Source organism: Agelaius tricolor, unplaced genomic scaffold, assembly GCF_023055355.1.
Source record: "Agelaius tricolor isolate 1412-34295 unplaced genomic scaffold, bAgeTri1.0.p SCAF_6, whole genome shotgun sequence".
In the NCBI taxonomy this organism is placed as follows: domain Eukaryota; kingdom Metazoa; phylum Chordata; class Aves; order Passeriformes; family Icteridae; genus Agelaius; species Agelaius tricolor.
In genome coordinates, this window is record NW_027269266.1 from 13616294 (window position 1) to 13639239 (window position 22946).

The window sequence follows — 22946 nt, forward strand, 5'->3', positions numbered from 1 at the left end:
GCATATTAAAAACATCTCTATCAAAAATGGAAAAAAAATCTAAAGCATATTTATCAGTTTGCTGTTCCCTCATCTCTAAATTCTAAACTCACAGGTGACTACAAAAATAGCCATCAGTACTTTCTTGCTTTTCCTTTGCAGTACCCATTCAATGCAAGGTATTAAGATACCAGCAGTAAGATACAGTCTTTTTTCTATGAATTTCTCAACTACATCAGGATGAGAAGTTTGGGAATCTAGTAATGCCTAATTTACAGCAAAGGAAGTCCAAGATATTTCATCTTGCCCAATGCTTTGCATACCAATTTTGAAATACATACAAGAGAGGTTGAGCTTCAAAATTTATCCTCCACTTCACAAATCAAGCTAACAATATTGAGAGAAAAGGGAGAGAGCAAAGAAAAAATGGCTTCTAGGGATCCATAAAGACAAAAAAAACAAATTGTCCAGCCTCTCTGGCATTTGCTGACTTCACATTAGTGTAGAATACTAACTAGTGGTCTCCTGAACCTCCAGAAATGCTCTACTTCAGAAACTATGACTTCTATGAAACAAACCACAGATGGTAAAATAAACTGAAGACACAACTTGATTCATTTAAATATTCGGGGGGGGGGGGGCTGTCTTAATGCCAATTCAAACTCTTAAATGTCTAAGAGGAAAAGTCACCTTTAAACTTATCATCAAAATGAACATGTGTTCTTTCTGGTTTTTAGATTAATAGGCATATACTAAAGAAGTCTGAGTAGCACATGATAAGTCCATGGTACTAAAAGGGAAAAGCAAGATAATTGTAAGATCAATCTGCTGTTGAAATAAACAGAACTATATAGTTCAGGAGGGTGAAACAGTAGCAGATCGTAAACTGATTTATGAGAACAGACTACACAAGTACCTTTATGAAATGTATGACATGAAGAACTTTGCTATTAATGCCTGCATTTTGCTCAGTGTGTGAGCAGACATTAAATCACCAAGGCTGTTCAAACAGAACAATTTCAAAAGAGAAGCCCATCAGCAAAAAAGGAATCATGAAGCAGATACAAACTGGTAAAGCAACCAGCTCCTTGGCTGGTAAAAATAACCAAAAAAAAAAAAAAGGACCATAAAGAAAAAGTGGGATTTGTAAAATAAATGAACCACAAAACCTTTCAATTACTCCATGTTGTCCAAGTGTTTCAAAGACTGTAAATATATATACCAGAAACAGAAAAATAGTAAGGGCTAAATAAATTCAAAAAAACAGGCAAACCAACCAACCAAAAGCAACACTCTCAGTGAGCTTGACAAGTCTGTGTAAAGTGCTTTACACAACTACTCTGCAGAAATTCAGAACAGCTTCTGACCACACAATACAGGCACAGCTAAAAGGCAAAGTCTGTGCCCCCTGAGCTGCCACATGCACACAGCACCCCAAAGGCAGCCACAGCAGCTTCAGTCTGAAATCAGTGCTGACACGTTCAAGCAGTCCTAAGCAATGGTACTGTGCCAATGGCACTACTGTAGTCCCACAGCCAGCTCAAATCCCTGTGCCTCTGGCACTGGGCTCCTCTTGCACAGAGTCACTTCAGCTTTGTCTGCTCTAAGCCCATGTGCTCTAAAACCAAGTGTGTCCTGGCACAGCACCACATCTTGATTAGGCATAATTCACCTCAAACTGTACAACTGGACAAGCTAGCCTGACTCACATACCCGATGGGCTGCTAAAGCAGACGTGCTCACACCGGAGCTATCACCACCTAAGCTCCCATCTCATGGAACTGAGTTACACAAATAGAAAAACTATCAAGACAGTTCTTTTTTTATCAAACTGGCAAAGTATCTGCTGCAGAAAAAAAATTTGTTACTTCTGGGACTAACAATCAATCTCTGGGTTGTAGAGACCAGAAGAGATCTACTTCCAGTTATTGACAGTACACAACTTAAGATTCTTTCTCATATCTCAGGATTTGGAAGTACCAAATATCTCAACCTTGGTATTTGATAATTTCATTACCTGCCACCTAGCTATGGGATGTGAACATAGATTGAGGATGCAATCCAGGGTCAGAAACCAAAGTAACAACCAGTACTGGTACACACATGAAGCTTTGCAATTCATTGTATCACTGTCAATCAAAAGAAACTGGGAGAATCACTTGGTTTTATTTGTACCCATGAAAAAAATCTGATGAAAGAAAATAAGGCATTTTGAATATAATGAGGAATGCAATGTGTTCTCCTGAAAAGTATTCCTCAAAGGCATCCAAGACATTAGAGGTTCACTTGTGAGCAGAAAACTGAGAAAAAGACACCTCAGCTAAGCAGAAGGTGATAGAGAAGACAGATTTTAGGAAGGTGGGGGTTTCTCAGAAAGAACATCAGGAGCTTGTATGTTAGCTTCAATTTACATTTCCTAGACACTGATCCAGTGAAGGAATTCTGAATGAACAGAGGTGAGGGGGCAGGAAGGGAAAGGGACATTATATTATTGACCTGTAAACACCTGGAACATTTCTAAACAAAATCTGAGACTACTTCAAGTAAATTTCCCCAAGAAGTTCTCTCCCATTCTAAACATCTTTTATTGGGCAAGTCTAAATAATTGTATCAGTTGTTGCCATTGAGGTATGCTTTTGTTGCTATTTAAATATGCTAGAATACCAATGCCTTGGTAAAATCTCCAGACAGCATCTGAGGCCAGCATTAAGAATTTCCTCAAGAGAAGTAAACTAGATTTCATGCTGGAGCTGCACTGCCAAAATACAGTCAAGTAGTTGCTTCCAGCTGTTTGTTTCTATTGGGAAAGATACACATATTTTACTATCCTACACACAACTGTTAGCACATGGATATATAGGAACAATATTTAATATTATGTATAATGATTTCTTACTACAATATGGCACAAGCCAAAAGGAGCTCACCTTCTGCTGGGATGATACTGGTGGCGTAGTCATCAAAGGTTTCAGTGGAACAGTGTTAGTCTGTGGCGTGCTTATCCTTGGAGACACATATGATCTTGGTGATGAGGCATCAGATGTTAAAGACATTGGAGACTGATTAGATGGCTGAGCTGTAAAGAAAAGAAAAATGCTTTTAATAAAACCATGTCCTATCATAAATGCAAATTAGATTTTCTTTGGGTACTCTGGAGTATGCTGTATTAGATGATATACAAACATGCTCACTGTGAACAACTAGAACTATTTAATGCTCAACAACAATCCTAGCTAAGGGACTGTTACGTTCCCCAAACTCCCCACTTCTAAAATTTCAGGGGAGGGGAAAGAGAAGAAGCTATTAGGAAATGCTTTTTACAGATTCAGAGACTAAATCATATGCGACTCCTATTTTAAGAGTGTTCAATTTGATTTAACCAAAAGAAGGCATGAACAGTTTATATAGAAACCTATGAATCCATTCTAGGCATATACCAACAGCTCCCCACCCATAGTTAAAAATTACCATTAGCACTGCTTACCTACTCAGTAAGATGACTGCATTTATTGTTTTGGTTTAAGTTTCTAAACTTAAGTTTTAAAATTTTTTTTATTAAGTTACAAGCCAGAACATATTGGAAATACCTGAAAGAGTATCTTGCCTGGAAGATGAAAAAAAAAGTCCCCACCAGACAGAGGAAACTTTAAGAATTTAAAGCCTCCCCCAAGAGTCAACAGTTGCACAGTATTACAAGATGGGTGTTGAAGTAAGGAAGAGTTGTCTTTTATACTGTTAAGTAACATCTAATTCCACAAGTTTCACATTACTCCTGTAGAATTTCTTAACATACAAAGAAAATCCCAAAAGGTGAGACAGAGAAGCATGTTTACTCAGTAGCGTGTCAGGTTCCTGCCCCTCAATAAAAATTTTTTATCCTATCTTTGGAAAAAGAAGTCATTTCACATTCTCCACATTGTGTGGCCGAAGATATGACATGAGACAGATTCCACAACTGTATCAGACTTTTTAAAATGTTGTGTAACAAATTTACGTAAGTGAAAAAAAAAAACTCTGAATACCTTGCGTAGACAGTTGTGCAGCTTGAGAAATTAGGGAGGTGATATTGAAAGCAGATGGTCCAGCAGTAAGAATTTTATGGAGTATAGACTGCAGAGAGGCTTGTGTCACAGCTGCTGTTAGAACTGAAAACAAACATTCTGTTTTACTGACAATTCCAGAACACCACTTTAAACTGTTGAAACTGGCTAATTACATTTAAGGTATGTTTTCTTTCACATTTATTTCCCGTATCTACCATGACCAAAGATCCACCTGAACTGTTCTTCAGTTACTTGATTTCAAGTTGACTTGGAATGTCTAGCAAGTCCTTTCTTTAGTAGTTTTAAGACACACATTTGACAAAAATTCTTTAAAGAAATAACGTCAAGTCTTCCAGTTGATCGTATGGATTAGTAATAATTCTTGTAAACAGCAAGAGAAAATTTGTTTAATTTGCTACTGCAGTAAGCAGAACATGTGTGAAGATTTTTTTATACTACAATAATTTTTTAAAAAAGCAAAAAGCAGAATCACTTCAACTCATTGAAAGAGATGGGGCCCAGACTTCATGTTCAAGAGGAAGACATATCTCTTTCAGGTTAAAAATCATTGTTTCTTCTTACTAATAAAAAACCCTTACCTCTTCTGGGTTTAGCTGTCCCATGTCATCCCCTCACCAGTAAAAAAAATAATCACTTCAAACCATTTTAAAACTGCACAATACAGGAAGAGCATCTTGCAGTATGAGATGACAAAACCCTGAACTCTGAGCTTCTGAACTAACCTTTCCAAAAAGGTCTACAGGCTCTGTGGCATACTTCCTGGACATACCTTCCAGCACACTCCTGCAAAAACTGACTCACCAGCAAAGCAGAGAGTAACTCTGGATTGTGTGCACAGTAAGAGCAGCCCTGCTGTGCAAGGTGAAGTCACTCTGCCCACGTGGACACAGCCAGGCCCTCATGTCATCAGAACAATTCTGAACACTCTTGTTCCAAGACATACACAGCTGCTGCTCATATGGCAAGAGAAAATTACTAGAAATTTCACCGGGCAGCTTTTTAATAAAATACAACTGGAGTTGAGTGGACCTTTCATTTTTCAACACAGCCATAACACTTTTTAGTGGTTTTTTCAGTCTTTTTTTAGTCCAACCTAGTGGATTACAGTTTTAAAGACTTTCCCTGCACAGGAAAAAGAAACCAGTGACCTACTCACTTATTAGTACTGAATGAAGACAGAATATTTGCTGATTAAAAGGAAGCAACTGACCACTTTTTCTGATGAATAATTGCAAGGTATAGAATACTTTGTAAGCATTTTCCCTTACTTGATTTGTACTTTCAGAAAGTTAAAGACAATTAACTCTCAGCACTCCATGCAAATGTTTTACTTCCTATTTAAATCAGTGATTCTTGCACGAGAAGCAAACAAAACTCCTACACCACTTTATCAGTAACCTGTCACATGCAAACACATTAGAAAAAACTGCATTCAAAATGCATCAACTCTACCTTCTCTTGCAGCAAAAGGCACTACAGGTAAGTGATAAACTGACTTCTAACAACCTAAGCCAATATAACAAAAATATAAGGGACACACTGATTAAATGTACAAAATTTCACTGGCTAGCAAAGTTACTGATACGCTACCTTTATTCAGAGAGGCTTTCTTTGTTATGCTAAAGAAAAAAGTTGTTAGGCAACAAGATTTAAGAACCCCTAGAAGTTTCACTATATGCAACACACATTAATAGAACAGCAGCACAAACTACAGAAAACAAAGAACAGTGCGTGAAACAAAAGAACAAAGAGCTCTAACGAAATTTTGCGCAACAGACAAATGCTGATCTAGTGATTAAGTCACCAGTTTCAATTACACTGCTCATGTACATCAACATTTATTAATTTGAAATCCTTAAATGTTGAGAAGGTTTAACAGAAAAAAAAAGGCCACAAAAAACTCCACTTTACCTAGGGATTCATTTATTCACTTTTCAATTAAAATAAGGCTTTCATTTACTACAGTCTGGTATGCAATAATACACTAATGTATGTAAATGAGAGATTACATGAACTTTAAAGAATCCTTACCTTCATTGATTTTGGATATATCTACGCTAGAATTATTAAGCTGCAAGGTGGCTTGCAGAGCAGGCAGCAGCTGTCGAAGGAGATTTGGGTCCTGAAGTAATGGAGGAATTGGTGATTGTGGGATAGGTGAAACAGGAACTGTAGGAGCAGATGAAGCAGGCGCAGAAGTTGGATTCAGTCCAGAAGCAGAAGATGTAGAAGGAGTTGTGCAAGAATGGGATACAGACTTGTCCACAGATGCAGACTCTGAACAGAAGACAGACAGTGTTTTTCATTTTCCCCAATACAACCTGACAACTCACTAGTACAATAGTCAAATTCAGAAGATCAAATGCCTAACTACCATTTTAAGAAAAAAACTCACAACATTAATAGAATAAAAATTGAAGACAGCTGATTTCTAACGCAGTTTATGCTACTGAACCTAATATTTATTATGCACACACAAATACAACTTTTCCACTTCAAGATACTGGATGAAAAGCAGCCAGTATTAAAAACAGGACATTTTTTTCCTTAACCTTTAAGGCAAATGTAGGCCAAAAATTCCTTACTGATCACCTCCACTCATATTCTACACTTTTTCTTATGATCTCAACCTTTCTTTGGAAAATATACTATGAACAAAAACCTCATAACCCACGGATTTTGCATATAGGCTACTGTGTCAAATTTGACAGGAGGGTATAAAGCCATACTTCATTTATGAAGACACCAGTGCAAGAAGCCACAAATATAAGTGTATTGTACAAAATCCAGCTACATTGCTGAGGATTTAGAAAGGATAATGAGCTGTACTAGAAATGTAAAACAGTGCTGTTAACATCCCCACAGCAGAGTGGAAAAATATCTAAAATGTGTCTGCCTATAATTAATTTTTAACTTGTCAGCTTCTTCTGAAGCATTAAGACCGATATCCTTTATTTTATTAATATGATTTTAGGAAATATTACCACTTTTTCTCCAGAGAAACACACAGTACTTAAATACAATTATACTATATGGTAATTTGTTCTGATTAATATGAGTTAATTAATTTTAAATATGACTTCCACTCAACAGAAAGTTGCTCCTCCATTCCAATACAGTGATAAATCTCTGCAATGGAAGTATTTCAACTTACTATATGTGTACCTTCAGTCACTTCAAATATCCTTCCTTTAAGAAACTTGGATCACCATATTTCAATCTGAGCTCCTCCTTCTCTCATCCTCATTAAACCCTCAGAGACCCTGCCCACAAATTCAGTCAAGACTAATGCATCTATAGCACCAAAGAAGTTGGATGCAGAGCATAAAGCCATGGATCCAAGATCTTATGCAGGATGTCTGCCCACAGTAATGAAGATCCAGATTTTAAACCCACCTCAAACCGGGCAGAGAAGGCCAACCTGCATGTTCTACATTTCAGGCAAAAGTCTAGAAGTTTTTCCCAAAAGTAGGGAAAAACTGGCTAGGAAGTTCTTTTACTTTAATGGTGTGCTTGGTTTTTTTATTTGAAGAAATGGTAAAAGTAAGATGATGCTGACTTTATTAGTAAAGAGGTGATATGGTCTGGTTTGTTTTACTACTGAAGAATAAAATGTCATAGAATTTCTAACAGCTTTTGTATTCCAATAACCTTAACTGCAACTTCCAAGACTAATTTGGAGAAGAACCCTAAAAAAAAACCAAACAAAGAATTACAGAAGTAACGATGTATAAATCTTTTCACTAAGATTTCTCATCTCACTGGGAAGAGGATTTCTGTTTCTATGCTGTTATTCTATTAATAGCTTATAAAGGTCACAAATACTCCAGAAAACTTTTTCCAGACAAGTAGCTGAGAAATCTGAACCAGAAAAAAAACCTGCTAAAGAATTTGAAAGCCTGCAAGGATGCAACAGCCAGGACACAGAGACATATTTTGGAGTTTCAGGCGAACTTCTGAAAAAGATGTGCCCCTATCTAGTTACAATCTCCTCAGGGTTGGTAGCAATGAATCTGTGAAGGGACATGGTCATTTGGCCAGGAGCTTTGGTAAGAACAACTTAAAAAGGGACAAAGGGGTTACAAAGATTGAAGATGGGAAAAAAAGAATAACCTGTTACAAAGCTTCTGTAGTGTTTTCAGTAACATGTGAACTAGAACAGCTGATTAGGTATTAGTTACCATGAAACACTAAGTCATTAGTAAAAGTTTTTGTTATAAAATATTGCACCCTATGTTATACCGTTTAAAGTAAACATTAAGACAACTTCAGGTCAAAGACATATCCAACAAACAATAATCTAATCATACTAAACAAAAACATGTGAAGTTGAAATTGAACTTGGATCTGTCACAGTCCAAATAAGATCAAGATACACTGGCAGACAAAAGCAAGGGAAATAAGCACAATGGAGCACGTTAGTACTTACATGTACAAGCCTGCTACCTACAGTTTTGAAAACCTTACCAGAAAAACAACCATTAAAAACCCAAAAACACCTTTATTTCAAAATTAAAAAATACTGCAACTGCCAGCACTAATTTTAAAACATATTTAATGCATTTAGGCTTCTCTTCACAGTTAAATAGTAAGTTAAGTAAAGAATCAACTCACTACTGTATTATTTATTCATGTAAGCAAATACCTGATCCTCAAACCACACCACTGTACCAAACAGCTGGAAGTGCTTTTCACCCATGCTGCAGTTTGAACAGAAAATACACTGAATCAAAGGCAAACTCAAGCTAACAATGCAGTTAAAATAAACCTTATACCCACCCAGTCCTGGGTATTCACTTATTACTTGAATAACAGAACTCAAAACATGTCACTCAAACCACCAAATTCCATGAGGTCTGTAAAACTACTTTAGTTTGAGTTTTTAAGCTCTAAAAATGCACACTGAATTGCATCAACACAATACAGTCAAGTTATTTCTTTCAAACAATATGGAGACATTATTTCACAAAGCTGTATTACTGCAGGTATTTTAAGTATAAGTTAAAATGTATCTGTGAAAGGTATTTTTGTACAATCACCCTATCAAAACTAGAGAAAGGATACAAAGCAAGGATAACACCTACTGCTAACATTCCACTATTCTGAGATGTTTAGCAACTCAAAATCAAACCACTAAATGTTATAAAAGAATACATCTCTATGATTATGACTAGCTACATGTACATCACATTAGAACTGCTACTTAACATCACAGAGGATGCAGAATAATATGACTGGTCAGAGCATCACTGCATTTCACAAATTAATTTATTATTAATGAAATTTAAGCTTTAAACCTGTGTCTGCCAAAAAAACTCCCCAAAACAAACTTGTAAAAATATTGGTAGAAAATAAAGTATTTCTTGTTGGTATGAAGTAGCTGTGTTGGTTCTGGCCAGGACAAGGTTAATTTTTGGAGCAGCCAGAGGGGTTGAGTTATTCTATACCACCTCACTTCACTACCAGGGGCAGGGGTAAGGGAGTTTTTCCAGTCAGTGTAGCATGAATTGTCTCTCTTGTACACCCTTTTATTAATATTGTTGCTGTTAGTGTTCATTTCTTATTACTGATTCCAGTAAATTTTTCCTATCTCAATCTTTTCATTTTGTGCCTCCAATTCTCCTCTCTAGCCTGTCACAGGGGAGAGGGAGGAAGCAGTGAATGAACAGTGCATGGGGAACACCACTCATAAACCTCAATAGCTTTATTTGGCACCCAAAGGGTTGAGATAATCAGATCTGACCAGAGGGGATTGAAACAAATTTGATTTATGCATTTGTTGTACTGGGCAGGGAGTCAACAGCCACAATGTTGCTTGGTCCGTTCACATGGTTGTGGCACACAACCCTGTATATATTCCTGTATACACCCTGTGTGCCCACCACAGTATCTTTTCATAGCAGGGAGAGAGAGGGATCAGGATTCTTGTGTTGCTGTATTGTGGGAGACCAGTTTATGGCATGTGGGGGGGCAATGAGAGTCATTTGGGATGTGTGCTCAGTAATGCTCTTTTATCCTTTCTTTGGGGCCTACCTCTAGGAGTTCATTAAATTGTACCTAGTCTGTGGGGGAACAGGGGCAGGTAATTTTCTCCAGCTTTTTATGCCCTTTGTCACTTTCAGGCCTATTAAACCAGCTTTTGAGAATTTTGGATTTCCCTTGGTTGTTAAAAAAGCATGGTCTTGCTGCTATGTCTCTTGAGTAGAGTCTGTACCACGTTTAGAGTCAGTGTGGCCCACAGCATGTTTAGAATCCAGAGAGAGATTTCTAAGGAGGCCTGCTCTGCAGGTGGATCATCCTGAGTGGCATGGAATGTCAGAGAAAATGGGCCAGTTTTGGGGGAAATTCTCTGCTCCAACGGTTTGGAAGTTCACCCCTGAACAACTACAGAATCCTGATAAAGCAACAGTATATTTTCAAGGAGGATGGATGGTGTGACATCTCCAGAGGGGAGGAAATCATTGCAGTGTGTTGGGCACTGGCCATTCTTTACCAGACATAGTTCAATACTAGACAGTCCCTCAGAGAACAGGAGGAAAACAAACAGGCACTGAGACCACTCAAACAGCAGCTGAACCACAGGATGGATCTGTGCCACTAGAAGTTGCCCTATACATAAGAAGAAATCCAAGATCAAATCAGTTCAGTTAGTGAGGGATGAAGACAAAGTAGAACCCTCACAACAGCAGGAAGAGGAAGGGCCAAAGATAATTACCCAATCCCTGTCCCTGAGTGAGTTGTGAGATATGCAGGAAGATTTCAGCTGCCAGTCAAATGAACTCCTGGTAATCTAGCTGCTCCAATGCTGGGGTATCATGGCCCATGATATGAAATTAGATGGTAGTGGAGCCAAGCAACTGGGATCTCTGTCAAGGGATATGGGCATTAAATAGGGAATTGGGAAGAAGACATACCCTCAGCCTTTGGAGGTGACTCCTGTCATGCAGGAGGGAAGGTATCAGGTATCATCTCAAGGACAATCTAGTAGTGCACCCCAGCAGGCAGAATGCCATGGAAAAAAGGTATCCAGTACATGAATCAGATGTGATGGAGTAATGTACATAGATTCAAATAACAAGGAGTCTCCTGTATATTCAGATCAGGTCCAGTGCACACAATCCATGTGGCAGAAGTTTGTACAGAGCATGCCACTGTCATACACCAACTAACTGGCATTCATGTCCAGAGAAGGAGAAACAAACAGTACTTCATGTGACTACCCAATGCCAGCAATATAAAGATCATCTTGACACACACCTCGGCTGTGGGGACTGTCTTTGGACAAACTTGAAAAAGTCAGCAAGGAAATGTCCTGTGCCCTGCCAGTACAGACCAAAGTCTCTGCTATTGGGAGCAAGCACCCCCCTGCTTGAGAGAGAAGACACAGACAAGGCAACCTGTGTTTTTATTGTGAGCAAAACAGAGGACATGAGGAAGTGGGATGGAAAATTCACCTCTGCCCTAGCAGTATGGTTATGTGAGCTGAATGTTTGGAAGAACAACCACAACAGGAAACTCTTCATGGACAAATGCCACTCCAGTTTTCAGTGGGCAAGTCCTCAGACAGAAGAGGTGATGTTACTTCTGATCCTCTAGAAGGAACCTCCAGTTCATATTTATAAGGAGTGAGCAATGAGAACTATGACCAGGCCCTGCCCCCAGCCAGATGGGGGAAAGGGGCAATCGGATCTATTGGCCCAATGGATCCTATAATTGGAGCCAATAGCCTGGCACATCAGACCCCAAGAGTACAAGGCTTTAGTTGACACCAGCACGCAATGTACCCTGATGCCATCGAGATACGTAGAGACAAAATCCATCTGGATTTCTGAGGTGACAGGGGCATCCCAACAGCTGACTGTACTGGAAGTTAAGTGAATCTGACTGGGAATGAATGGCAAAACTACCCCACTGTGCTGTGGGTTTTTGGAGAGTGCATATTCCAGATTACAGACAGGTAGTCAGCCCTCTCTACCATGTGACATGAAGAACGATTTCAAGTTGGGCCCTGAACAACAAACTTTTAAACAAAACAGGATCATGCAGTCACCCTGGGCCAGTCAAGACAGAAGATGTGAAAAATGCTCTACACTGCAGTCAGGGAGAATGGTCCTTCCTGGAGTGTTTGGTAAAGTGTTTGGTAAAAGCATCTGGGGAAACACAAGGACAACCCCTGGAGTTCTGGAGCTGGGATACAAAAGATTTGAGGCCTGCTACGTCCCAGCTGAAAAGAAGATACTGGAAACTTATGAAGTGGTTCAAGCTGCTTCAGAAGTGATTGGCACCGAAGTACAGCTACTACTGGCATCCTGACTGCCACTGCTGGGCTGGAGATGCAAGGGAGAAATCCCTTCCACACCTGATGGCATGTGGAGAAATTGGGTCATGCTGGTTACACAGCAAACTCAATCAGGAAACCCCAATCACTCTTGGATCTTGGAAGTCATCACTAACTGGCCCAAAGGTGAAAATCTTGAACTATCATCATCATCAGAGGAGGAGAAGGTGACATGTGCTGAGGAGACCATATCACATAATCAGCTACTACCAAATGAAAAGTTATAGTCTCTTCACCAATGGCTCCTGTTGTATTGTAGGGACACACCTGAAAATGGAAAGCTGCTGGACTCCTATGAGGCAAGCCACAGAAGCTACTGAGGGACAAGGTGGATCAAGTCAGGTTGTACAGCTGAAAGCCATCCTACTGGTTTTAGATATCACTGAATGAGACAAAATGGCCAACACTCTACCTCTACAATGAGTTACAGACAGTTGCAAATGCTCTATGGGGGTGGCTGGACTGATGGCAAAAGACCAATTGGCACTGGAGAGGGAAAACCACCTGGGCTGCTGTACAGTGGCAAGACATAATTGCTCGGGTAGGGAAGTTCACTGTGGGAGTCTGTCATGCCGATGCTCTCTGTACCTGAGAGCTGGGCTACTGAAGAACACCACAACAGGAGAGGGGTGGACCAAGCTGCCAAGCTTAAAGTGTCTCAGATGCATCTGGACTGGCAACATAAGGGTGAATTATTTATTTCTGCCTCAGTGGGCTCATGGCACCTCACATCAACAGGAAAGAGATGCAACACACTGACAGGCTCACGACTGAGGGCTGGAGTTAACCATGGACAGTATCTCACAGGTTATCCACAACTGCAAACCACGCACCGCAATCAAGCAGACCAAGCGGGTAAAGCCCCTGTGGTTCAATGGACTATGGTGAAAAGTACAGGGAAGCCTGGCAGATTGACTGTATCACACTTCCACAAATCCACCACAGCAAGCTCTACGTGCTTACAATGACAGGAACAATCACTGGATGGCAGGAGACATACCCTGTGCCTTAGGCCACTGCCTGGAACACCACCTCAGGCCTTGAAAAGCAAGTCCTGTAGCAGCATGGTACCCTGAAAGACCTGAATCAGCCAATGGGACTCATTTCAAAAACAGCCTCAGAGACACCTGGGCCACAGTATTGAGTGGATATATAATATCACACACCAGCCTCTGGGAAAACTGATCTGTACAACAGACTGTTAAAAACCACATTGAAAGCAGCAAGTGGTAGGGCATTCAAACACTGGGAGATAAATCTAGCCAAGGCCACCTAGTTAGTTAACACCAGAAGCTCCACTAAGTGAGAAAACCCTGTCCAAACAAAACTTTCATGTACCACAGAAAGGGATTAAGTCCCTGTGGTGCACATGAAGAACGTGTTAGGCAAGACAGTTTGGATTACTCCTTCCTCAAGCAAAGGCAAAACCCATACACAGGGTAGGCAAACCCATCCATGTTTCTGCTCAAGAACCTGGGTGCATTTGGTGGGTAATGCAGAGGGATAAGGAAACACTACGTGTACCTCAAGGGGATTTGATTGTATTGTGAGAACAGTCTGTAATGTTGAATTTTAAAACTCTGGCTGCTGAATGACACTGTCACTGTAGGCTATAACTATTGTGGACAGTGAGCATGGACTGCTTCAGATATACCAATCAGGAGATTCTGATACATCTTGCAATTAGCCAGGAGCACACCAGGTGGAAGGTGTAGGATCTGGGCATGATGCAGGTGGTATAGAATAGGGGGTGGATAATGTCCTGGATCTGGCCAGCACAGGGTTAATTTCTGCAGCAGCCAGGAAGGGCAGTTATTTTGTACCACCTCACTTCACTGTCAGGGCTGGGGAAGGGAGCCTTTCTCCAGTGGGAGAAGGTGGCAGCAGCTCCCATATTGCAGCTCCCCCGTGCTGAGCTTTAGTTCACAGGTGAATTTCTCACCTCTCTTGTACACCCTTCTAATAATATTGTTGCTTTTACTGTTCATTTCTTATTTCATTGCCGTTTCCAGTAAATTGTTCTCATCTCAACCTGTGATCTTTACCTCTTCTTCACAAAGAGAAACCCCTCTGTGATGGAAACTCGCATGTTAAAAATACAGACTACAAATTAGTTGTATATAATCACAACTTTCTTTAGCTTAATTTAAACCCATCTATCTTACTTCACAGCTCAGACAGGATACTAAATCCTAGAATGCTGCCAACAAAACAAAGCCTCAAAATACTTCCACATCCATTTTTGAGTAATGTAACTACAAAGTTTAAAACCTGGTTTAATTTATGATGCTGTACAGATCCTGCAAGTTTTGCCTTTTGAAGTTAATTTAACTAGCCAGAACTCCTCAAGATGAAATATTTGTCTGACAAAAACCCTCAGATATCACTCACTGGGGTGTATAGATTTCCCCTGCTTTTTCCACAAATAGAAGCAGAAACTCCTCACTCCCTTTCTTTTCCTCCTTAATTCCCTTTTCCTGAGAGACTATTTCATTGTTTATTTTGCCGAAGAATTAAGTTTACTTTCCAACATCTAAAACACTATTTTTTAGTTTATTAAGGTTTTTCAAAATGGCTGTTAATAATACAATCCTGTGGTTCTTAAGTGCACTTGAAGCCCTCAAACATCACGAAACACAGTCAAGATGAACACAGCATGCTGAGAAAAGTTAAACATCTCCACAAATTTAAATCCTGTCGTTTTACAATTCTGATACACCGGTCCCTACACCTGTGTCAACATCAATTCATGGTCCTTGACAAGCAATCTCCACTATTATTGCAAAATAAGGATTTGGATTACGTGGCAGTCATTCATAAACCTAACCTGAATCATTAAGCATCAAACTAATTTTGAAATGACAACCGGAATTCTATCAACACAAAATGCAAAATTAATCCACGTCGTATAAAGAAATTTTTATAACAATTTGAGACTTTTGCAGGCTTTACAGCACAGATTATGGCTTAATAAGTGGAACAGGGCAAGGCTACAGCCTCTTCATTGTCAACATCAATTTCAAAACAAATGCTGTGCAAATGACTCTAACCTCACCTAAAACTTCAGCTTTTATCATGCAAGTCCCAAGGAAAGCTTTTTAAATAAAAAAACCCAAAAACTAAAACTACAATACAGCATACTGCAATCTCTTCAAGTTGTAAGAACTTCATTAAATAAAATTTGTTTTATCTCTTCCTCTGAATAACTAAAGAAAAAAAAAGAAAATTAGATAATTTTTAAAATAAGTTTTTGTGATTTTAAAAACATGACTTTGCACCAATTTTTCCATTATAAGCTATGCACAATAAAGTCTTAATATCTGGAGCTTTTAAAAAAACTTTAAAAATCCATTCCCTTTGTGGCAATAACGTGAAAATACAGTTTGCTTTCTAACAATTATGCAAGTAAGTTTACTAGATGCAGACTACATACATACCTGTATTATAGAACTAAACAACTTTCTGGCCCATCAACTTCATCCCGTGGGAAAAAAAATTGACCAAAATAAACCCACAGAGGAAAACAAAGTAGGCGGATGGCAAAAAGAAACACCATTAGATTTAGACATTAACTTAAAGGGAAGAAGTATTAATTTGGTAACATTAAAATGGAGCAGCAAAAAACCTTTTTATAATAAAAATTATTTTTGAAAACCACAATGATTAGGGAAGAGCTTTCTATTCTTAACCCTCTCTGCTAGGAGTGCGACCCACAATCACATCTTTTGGACAAAAAAGAAAGAAATCCAAGTTATCAGTCAGAATTTCACACGACAAGAACCTGTATGACACAAGACGCAGTTTGTTTTAAGTTTTGTGAAGAGGTTTGCCAAAGTTTTTGCTGAAGTAGAAACACCAGGTCAAGTCATAATGGGAACATTCTGGTGTGATTCTTCCAAGCAGTGCGAATTTTTTAACAACCTATAATGGGTTATTAAATAATGGCCAAATAAATGGTTATTAAATGGTTATTAAATAATGGCCAAACAATCCTTTCAGAAAAAAAACAGAAAACAGATCATTTTCAGCAGTTGTGCCAAAATGATCCTCAGGTTTTTTTCTAAGCACTCTTATCTTCTCAGTTTGAGTCAGTACATAAACACACTACAGAACCTTGCCATCACCAATCTCTGCCCATTATGACAAGAATTTTTGCACCTAAGCAAACAGCTGATCTGCCAGGACTGACATGATGAAATGCAACCCTGAGCCTACAAGACTTGAATGCAAGGGGGTGGAAATGGAAGCCTTCTGACTGTTCAGCTACTCTGCTTCAATGCAGAGGTTTGACACTGCCAGTCCCACACCTGTGCTGTGCTGCTGGAGGCCTGTGAGCACCTGGAAGTTGCTTACTCTCCCTCCTGACCAGGGTGCGCCGAGCTCATCGGGCACACGAGCGTGACAGAGAAGTGGATGGGGAAAAAAGAACAAAACTGGAAAATGCCTTTTTTGTGAATAAAGGACTTCACAGCCCTCTTTCTGACAGCTAACATACTTGCACTCCCTGTATGACTACCTTTAAATTAATGCTATATATTAGCTTGTTCTTACTCTGATTTATAGCAACAAAGACTTACTCTTAATGACATGTGATTACCAACTACTGTTGACTAGATGATTCCTAAATTATTAAAATGACTCTGAGTGTTCCTATAGCTTTTACTGCTGATGTATTTTTATCCCATTTAAAACAAAACAAATGCATCCCAAGTCCTTTGGAGTCAACACTATAATATTACCTCACTCTCTTGTGAGCTTGAGCTGTTATCTTTGCACTGCTAGCAACTATTAGGCACTAGTGCTCTCACAGTGTGCTCTCAGTAGGAGAAAAACTACATTACAAAATTCTAGAAATTTGTATCCTGTCGCCCTATAGAACTCATCTCTGCTTCACTGATTAAAAAACTACTACCCAGAACAGCTAACAGAATTGCTTCATTTTCTGCTCATGATTAAGAGTCATAACACATTTTCTGTGCTGAAGCACCTGGAGTGTACAGTCCATCAACTAAGCTCTCTGAGCACTGACAGTCACATTTATCTGTTTTACAGTTCAGTTCTGATCTACTAAGGACTGTAAGCCACAGCCAAAATACATAAATATTTAAAAGCAATGCATTCTGTAAACACATTTGGCCAAATGAAACTATAGTAACAATAGCAACTAGAGTCTCAAAACAACTCAAATTACCTAAAATACAAAAAAAAAAAAAAAATCCCTATTTCTCACATTTGGATTACTCCAGTCTTAAAACTGAATTTTTTTTGTATTTTACCTCTGCTGTCCAGACAAATGTAACAGCAATGTTCAGCAAACAAGCATTAAGTATTGGAAGAAACTAATTTTCTCACATGTAACTTTTTCTAACCGACATACGAATTGAGTAATGTACTTGGAACTGCAAAACTCAGCCAAAGAAGATGCAACAATACCAGAAGCAATGTTAATAACTGACCACTAAAGCTAGCAAGTGTTACAAGAAAACCACAAGGGTGAGAAAAGGAAAAGAAGCACTGGAGTCACAGCCCATCCAGCATTGCACTGGCCAGCTTGCCGTGCTCTCATAAAAGTTTTAGAGTATTGCTGCACTAGAAACAGAAGTGCTGCCTTGATGGGACTTGGAGGAATGGTGTGAGAAGCAGTATCCTACAGACAGACACACTGTTAAGATATGGACAATACAACATTTCATTCTGAATTAGAAATAGGAAAATGCGATGTGCCCTACAGATAAAGCAGCCAAAAAGTAGGAAAAGCAACCCCACACTTTACCTGCATAAAGCACTCACAGTGAGCACAAACAGAAGCAGCAGATTCTGACTGGAACATTCAAACCAAAGGGTAGAGGTCAAATAGTTCCCCAGGAACTCTCCACTACTGCCAGCCATTGAGGGCAGAGGACTACTGCTAACAGCTGAGCTATAGTTCAGCCAGGGATTTTATTCAATCTCCTTGTGGGACTACAACATACCCCTGCAGCAAAAGAGATTGAGCTGAAAAAAGCATTGTCGTTGGGTTTTGTGTTTTTCTGTTGTTCTTCTGTTCAAAACTATTACTGCTTAAAAAAATACACACTGAAATCAGAACTATTAAAATAGTGGTACATATATGCTGGGATGAGGCAGCCAGCAACACATTCACAAGAAGCAAGAATTCATTTAAGGAAGGACTACTGCACATATTATTCAGTCATTGGACCAACCTATTTTTTTAGGCAAAAAACAGTTTTACCTCTTTTTAGAAAGAGAGAGGGATGGCATAGTCAGTGAACAGAAAAAGAAGATCAAAGGCTATTTGCTTTACTACTGTAAACATAAACCTCTCAAACTATTTTTCAGTTCTGCAAAAACTTTTAGAAGATAGTTTGAACCGAGTGTCTCAGGACAATTACTGTATTTTCAATTTGTAAAACAGCTACAAAAAACATTTACTAAACTGCATACTTCTAGTACTACAGGTTCAGAGTCACCTGAGAGAATGAGTAACAGTAAATTATCCAAAGCACTGCTGCTTCCCTTCTAAAAAATTTAGATATGTAAAATGCTACGGAAAATTTACTGGTTTAATTTCTTAAAAAGACAGTCCAACATTCACCAGAAAAAGGAAAGTCAACTGAATGTACTGTTTGATGAGCTTTTATCATGACAGCACCCACACTGAAGTCTTCTGTTTCTGTACAAGAAGTAAAGCAACGTGTAAAACTCACATTTTCTACAGTAAGAATTTCAAGCCCAACATTTACCTATTCTAATTCTTCAATTATTTACTAATTTTCTGTAATTGACCCTTTTCTGAAGCTCAGTACAGTATTTTCTCACAATCAAGTGCCATGAAACAGATCAATGAGGCATGATTATTACAGAGAATCTATTCATTTAGCCCATAAAAAATTTAAAAAATACCTATCTAAGAATACAGAAATTCAGGAAATTATTTAATATGGAACTATCCATGGATTCTAATATCTAGATTTACAAGACTGCCCTGTGTGATTGTTTTCAATATTATTCCCAGCTGTATGTCCTCAAATTAATGTTGTATGTAAGAAATACTTGAACTCTGCCAACATCTGCAGCAGTTGTCAGGATGGGAAGTTCCTTCAATTTCTGTAAGAGTCATCTCTTCAATTAATGAAGATGTGCAGTTAAGCAGCAAAAGAATACCCAGTATGAAATCTGATCACACACCAAATGGGCATCAAGAACATGCCAGAATTGAGTAATAATAAGAGGGGGTTTAAGTCTATTTTAAATATAGAAATGGAAATGGAGTAGATATACTAAAGGAAAGAACACCTGACACGGATGTTCTGCACTGTAATGTGTTCAAATGCATCAAACTGCAGTCAGAAAATCGAGGCTGAACTGAAGCAGGTAACTACTGCACTCAGTACAAGAACCATGCTTGAACTAGTACACCTTACTTTGTCCTCTACTGTGTTGAATAGGAAAAGGCTTGCTGAAAATAACCTGTTCCTCTGTAGTTTACAATCAGTATTAATAACCCAGGTTATGTAAAAATTGCACAAAGTGTCAAGAAAAAATGTAAAAATATTTCTTTACATGCACAATTACCTTACAGTATTTGTCAGTTTCGAATATTTTGTGTAGCCAGCTGTTCTTAAGTCTGTATAGAAGTTGGAACTCTTTAATAAACAAAAATGGAAGAGTCGAAAACAAACACAGAGCACAAGACTAGTGTCAGACCAGAGTCTCTTTTGGTCTTCTTTTTAAAACTATTTAACTAGGCCAACTTGCAAGTATGGACAGGGCAACAAGCCATCTTTCAAAAAAAGAATTCAATTACATATTAAGTACACAATATTTTATATTAAAACACAACATGATTACCAAAAATTATTTTCTCCCTCCCAAAGCCTTCAAAATAGAATTTTCTTACACACTACCACTCTGAAAACTACACCAAAGTAACCCACTATCAGTAATGACACACATCTCATTCTCACAATCTTCTTGAGCTCTTCATCTCTAATAATGAAATAAATCTAACAAAAAGACAGAGGTCTGAGAGGTCATAAACAGCACACTGTGAAGTCCTGATCTTTGCTCGACTGTAACTGGATCTACCAGGTATTATCAGGTAAAAGAAACACATACTATCAGATTTAGAATTGAAGATCCAGTATTTCTCAAGATGCAAATCAAAAGAGATTAGCTCTTAGGAAAATGTAGAAAACTCTCACTTTCTGTAAGAACTGTGCTTGTGTTGATTGAAAGGTTTGACACTGGCATTCCAAACAATAACAGCAGTTCATAAAACATAATGGTCCAAAATGACTTTCAAATTGTGTAACTACATGACAACTCAAATAAATGGCAAAAATCCAAAACAACAAGAGAGAAAACAAGAATTAAATTATGCTCTACAAAAATACATTTGAAATGTTAATTTGCAGAATAAGGCCATAAATAGTAAATATCACAGTGTCAATGTGAAGTTCTACAAGGCACAGCAAATTGGGTTTGGGGGTAAGTAAACATATCAAAACAGTAATCAGGTTCTAAAAGCACACACAACCAAAAAGGAAAAAAATCTTTAAATTCTAGTACTAACATACTTTGAACAAGCAATGTAATGCAACGCATTGTCTTGAATACTAGAGGGAATTTCATTAGACATACCTTTTCTCTCTGTTTTCTGTGCAGGGATGGAAGATGCGGATGTAGACAGTTTTGATAAAGTAGATGCTCCATTAGCATCAAAGGATTTCTTTGGCTGGTGATCAGATTGTAGAGAAAATGGACTAGGAGGAACAGTGCTTGGGGTAGCAGTTGGATGAACCACTGTTTTGATGGGATGCTGTACTGGAGTAGAACTACTGTGAGTCTCTGCTCTTGGCAGTCTGTAGTCTCTGTCATTGTGCCTGCTCGTTTGAGATAAAATATTCTGTGGGAGCATACTGCTGGTGTCACTGGAATGCTTGTCTTCCACTTTTTTTCAGGATTCCCCAAGTAACATTGCAATAAAACAAAAACAAAAAAAAAGGATTAAATTAGAAACAAGTCTAAGATTGCAGTAACTGATTAATACAGCTGCACACCAACAACTAGAGCTGATTGAACTTTTTATGATTAAAAAAAGCTTCAAGTAGATCAGCATCAAAAAGGCAAAATTTAATTCTACTCACTGACAAAATGCATTTTCTCTGACCTTTGCTTGATTTAGAGCTCCAGTTAAGTACTGTATTTTGATGAAAGGCTGCTTTATAATGAGTGTTACAGTCAAGTTAACTTTTGAAGTCTCCTAAAAAGATCTAAATCAAGATCTATTATTTCCATCTTGTATTTAGTGTGAAGAGATAATTTATGCCGTTTTTCTTTTGTTCATTAAAATCCCTGAACATCAAGTATCATTTAATAGTTTCGCATTCTACGCCTTCAAAGAATTCCTCTCCATGTCACTTGAGTACTACTACAACAAGCTTACTTACAGTTAATTCAAGGCATTTATATATATTAAATGAATGACTCATCTGCACTGGTCACATTATGATAGACTAAAATATGCTACTCAGAGAACATACCAAGTAAACAGAGAGTAATTCTTCTATAGATTCTTACATTTTCACCTGTCACAAAACAAATACTCACTGCATTATGCATGACTGCTATCTTTTTGCAGCATCCAGTATATTTTAGCATACACAGTAAGTTTCAGTTTACACAGAAAAATACCCCTTTATACATCACCTTGTCAAATCCCAAGAGCGTGGGTAGAAGAATAATCCTTTGGCTTCTGCTTTTAAACTACCCTGAGAACTATGCTACAAATTTATCCAAACTACATGAGGATACAGACAGGATCTTACAGTACAACTATTTTCCAGAAGAAAACTGACAAAGATTAAAGCTAGGTATGAGGATAAAAATCTCCAAGTTACATAAATTTACAGTCCAGGGAAAATTTTGATAAGAGTATTGGTGAGGTAAAAATGCTCTCAATAACACACACATGCCTCTGAAAACCCTGATATCAAAATCCATTGAATTAGGTTATTATTTTAGATGTGAAATCTTTATTTTTAAGGTCAGAATATGACATTAGCAGGTCTCAATGATCACAACAGTCCAACTAAATTACAGATAATGCAAGTTGTTTAAGTAACTACCCATGAAGATAATTGAACTCGACAGTAAAAGCCACAAAAAGGAGGAGAACCATGAAAAGCATTAAGCAAATGTTGCACTAGTAAAGTTATTTAAAGAAACCACATTTGTGAGAGTTAACTGTGCTACCCATTTGGCTTTTATATATGAAAAGGGATTTTTCATATATAGCTAAGGAAAGGGATTTTTTTATAGTTTTTGAAGTTTGGAAAAGAAAACAGTAATGCAAGCAAGGCAAGAATATATTGCTGTAAAAAAACCACATACTTCCACTGGCAAACCCACTGGCAGCTGTCGCCTGCATCACCTCTCTTCTGTAATCCCTATCTTTTGGAAAACTGTTAACTGACATTTTGCTTGCTTCTTTTTGTCTCTGCTCTCTGAAGAAAAGAAAACAAAAGTTAGGTAAAAACGTGTATTATCTAATAATAAACCAG

The 22946-nt window shown here is 38.2% G+C and overlaps 1 protein-coding gene across 6 annotated transcripts in view; it reads right to left on the bottom strand.

Moving 5' to 3' along the window:
• WAC (WW domain containing adaptor with coiled-coil) overlaps window positions 1–22946 on the bottom strand; it is a 57433-nt gene that overhangs the window by 12610 nt on the left and 21877 nt on the right. For 5 of the 6 annotated variants that reach the window (XM_071428740.1, XM_071428742.1, XM_071428741.1 and 2 more), the window contains exons 6-10: window positions 22777–22889; window positions 21025–21333; window positions 6075–6320; window positions 4002–4124; window positions 2907–3055 (exon numbers count right to left, since the gene is read on the bottom strand). In XM_071428740.1, the coding sequence (XP_071284841.1) occupies window positions 2907–3055; window positions 4002–4124; window positions 6075–6320; window positions 21025–21333; window positions 22777–22889 (940 nt within the window). The remainder of the gene's footprint in view (window positions 1–2906; window positions 3056–4001; window positions 4125–6074; window positions 6321–21024; window positions 21334–22776; window positions 22890–22946) is intronic. The other variant, XM_071428743.1, reaches the window with a different exon arrangement.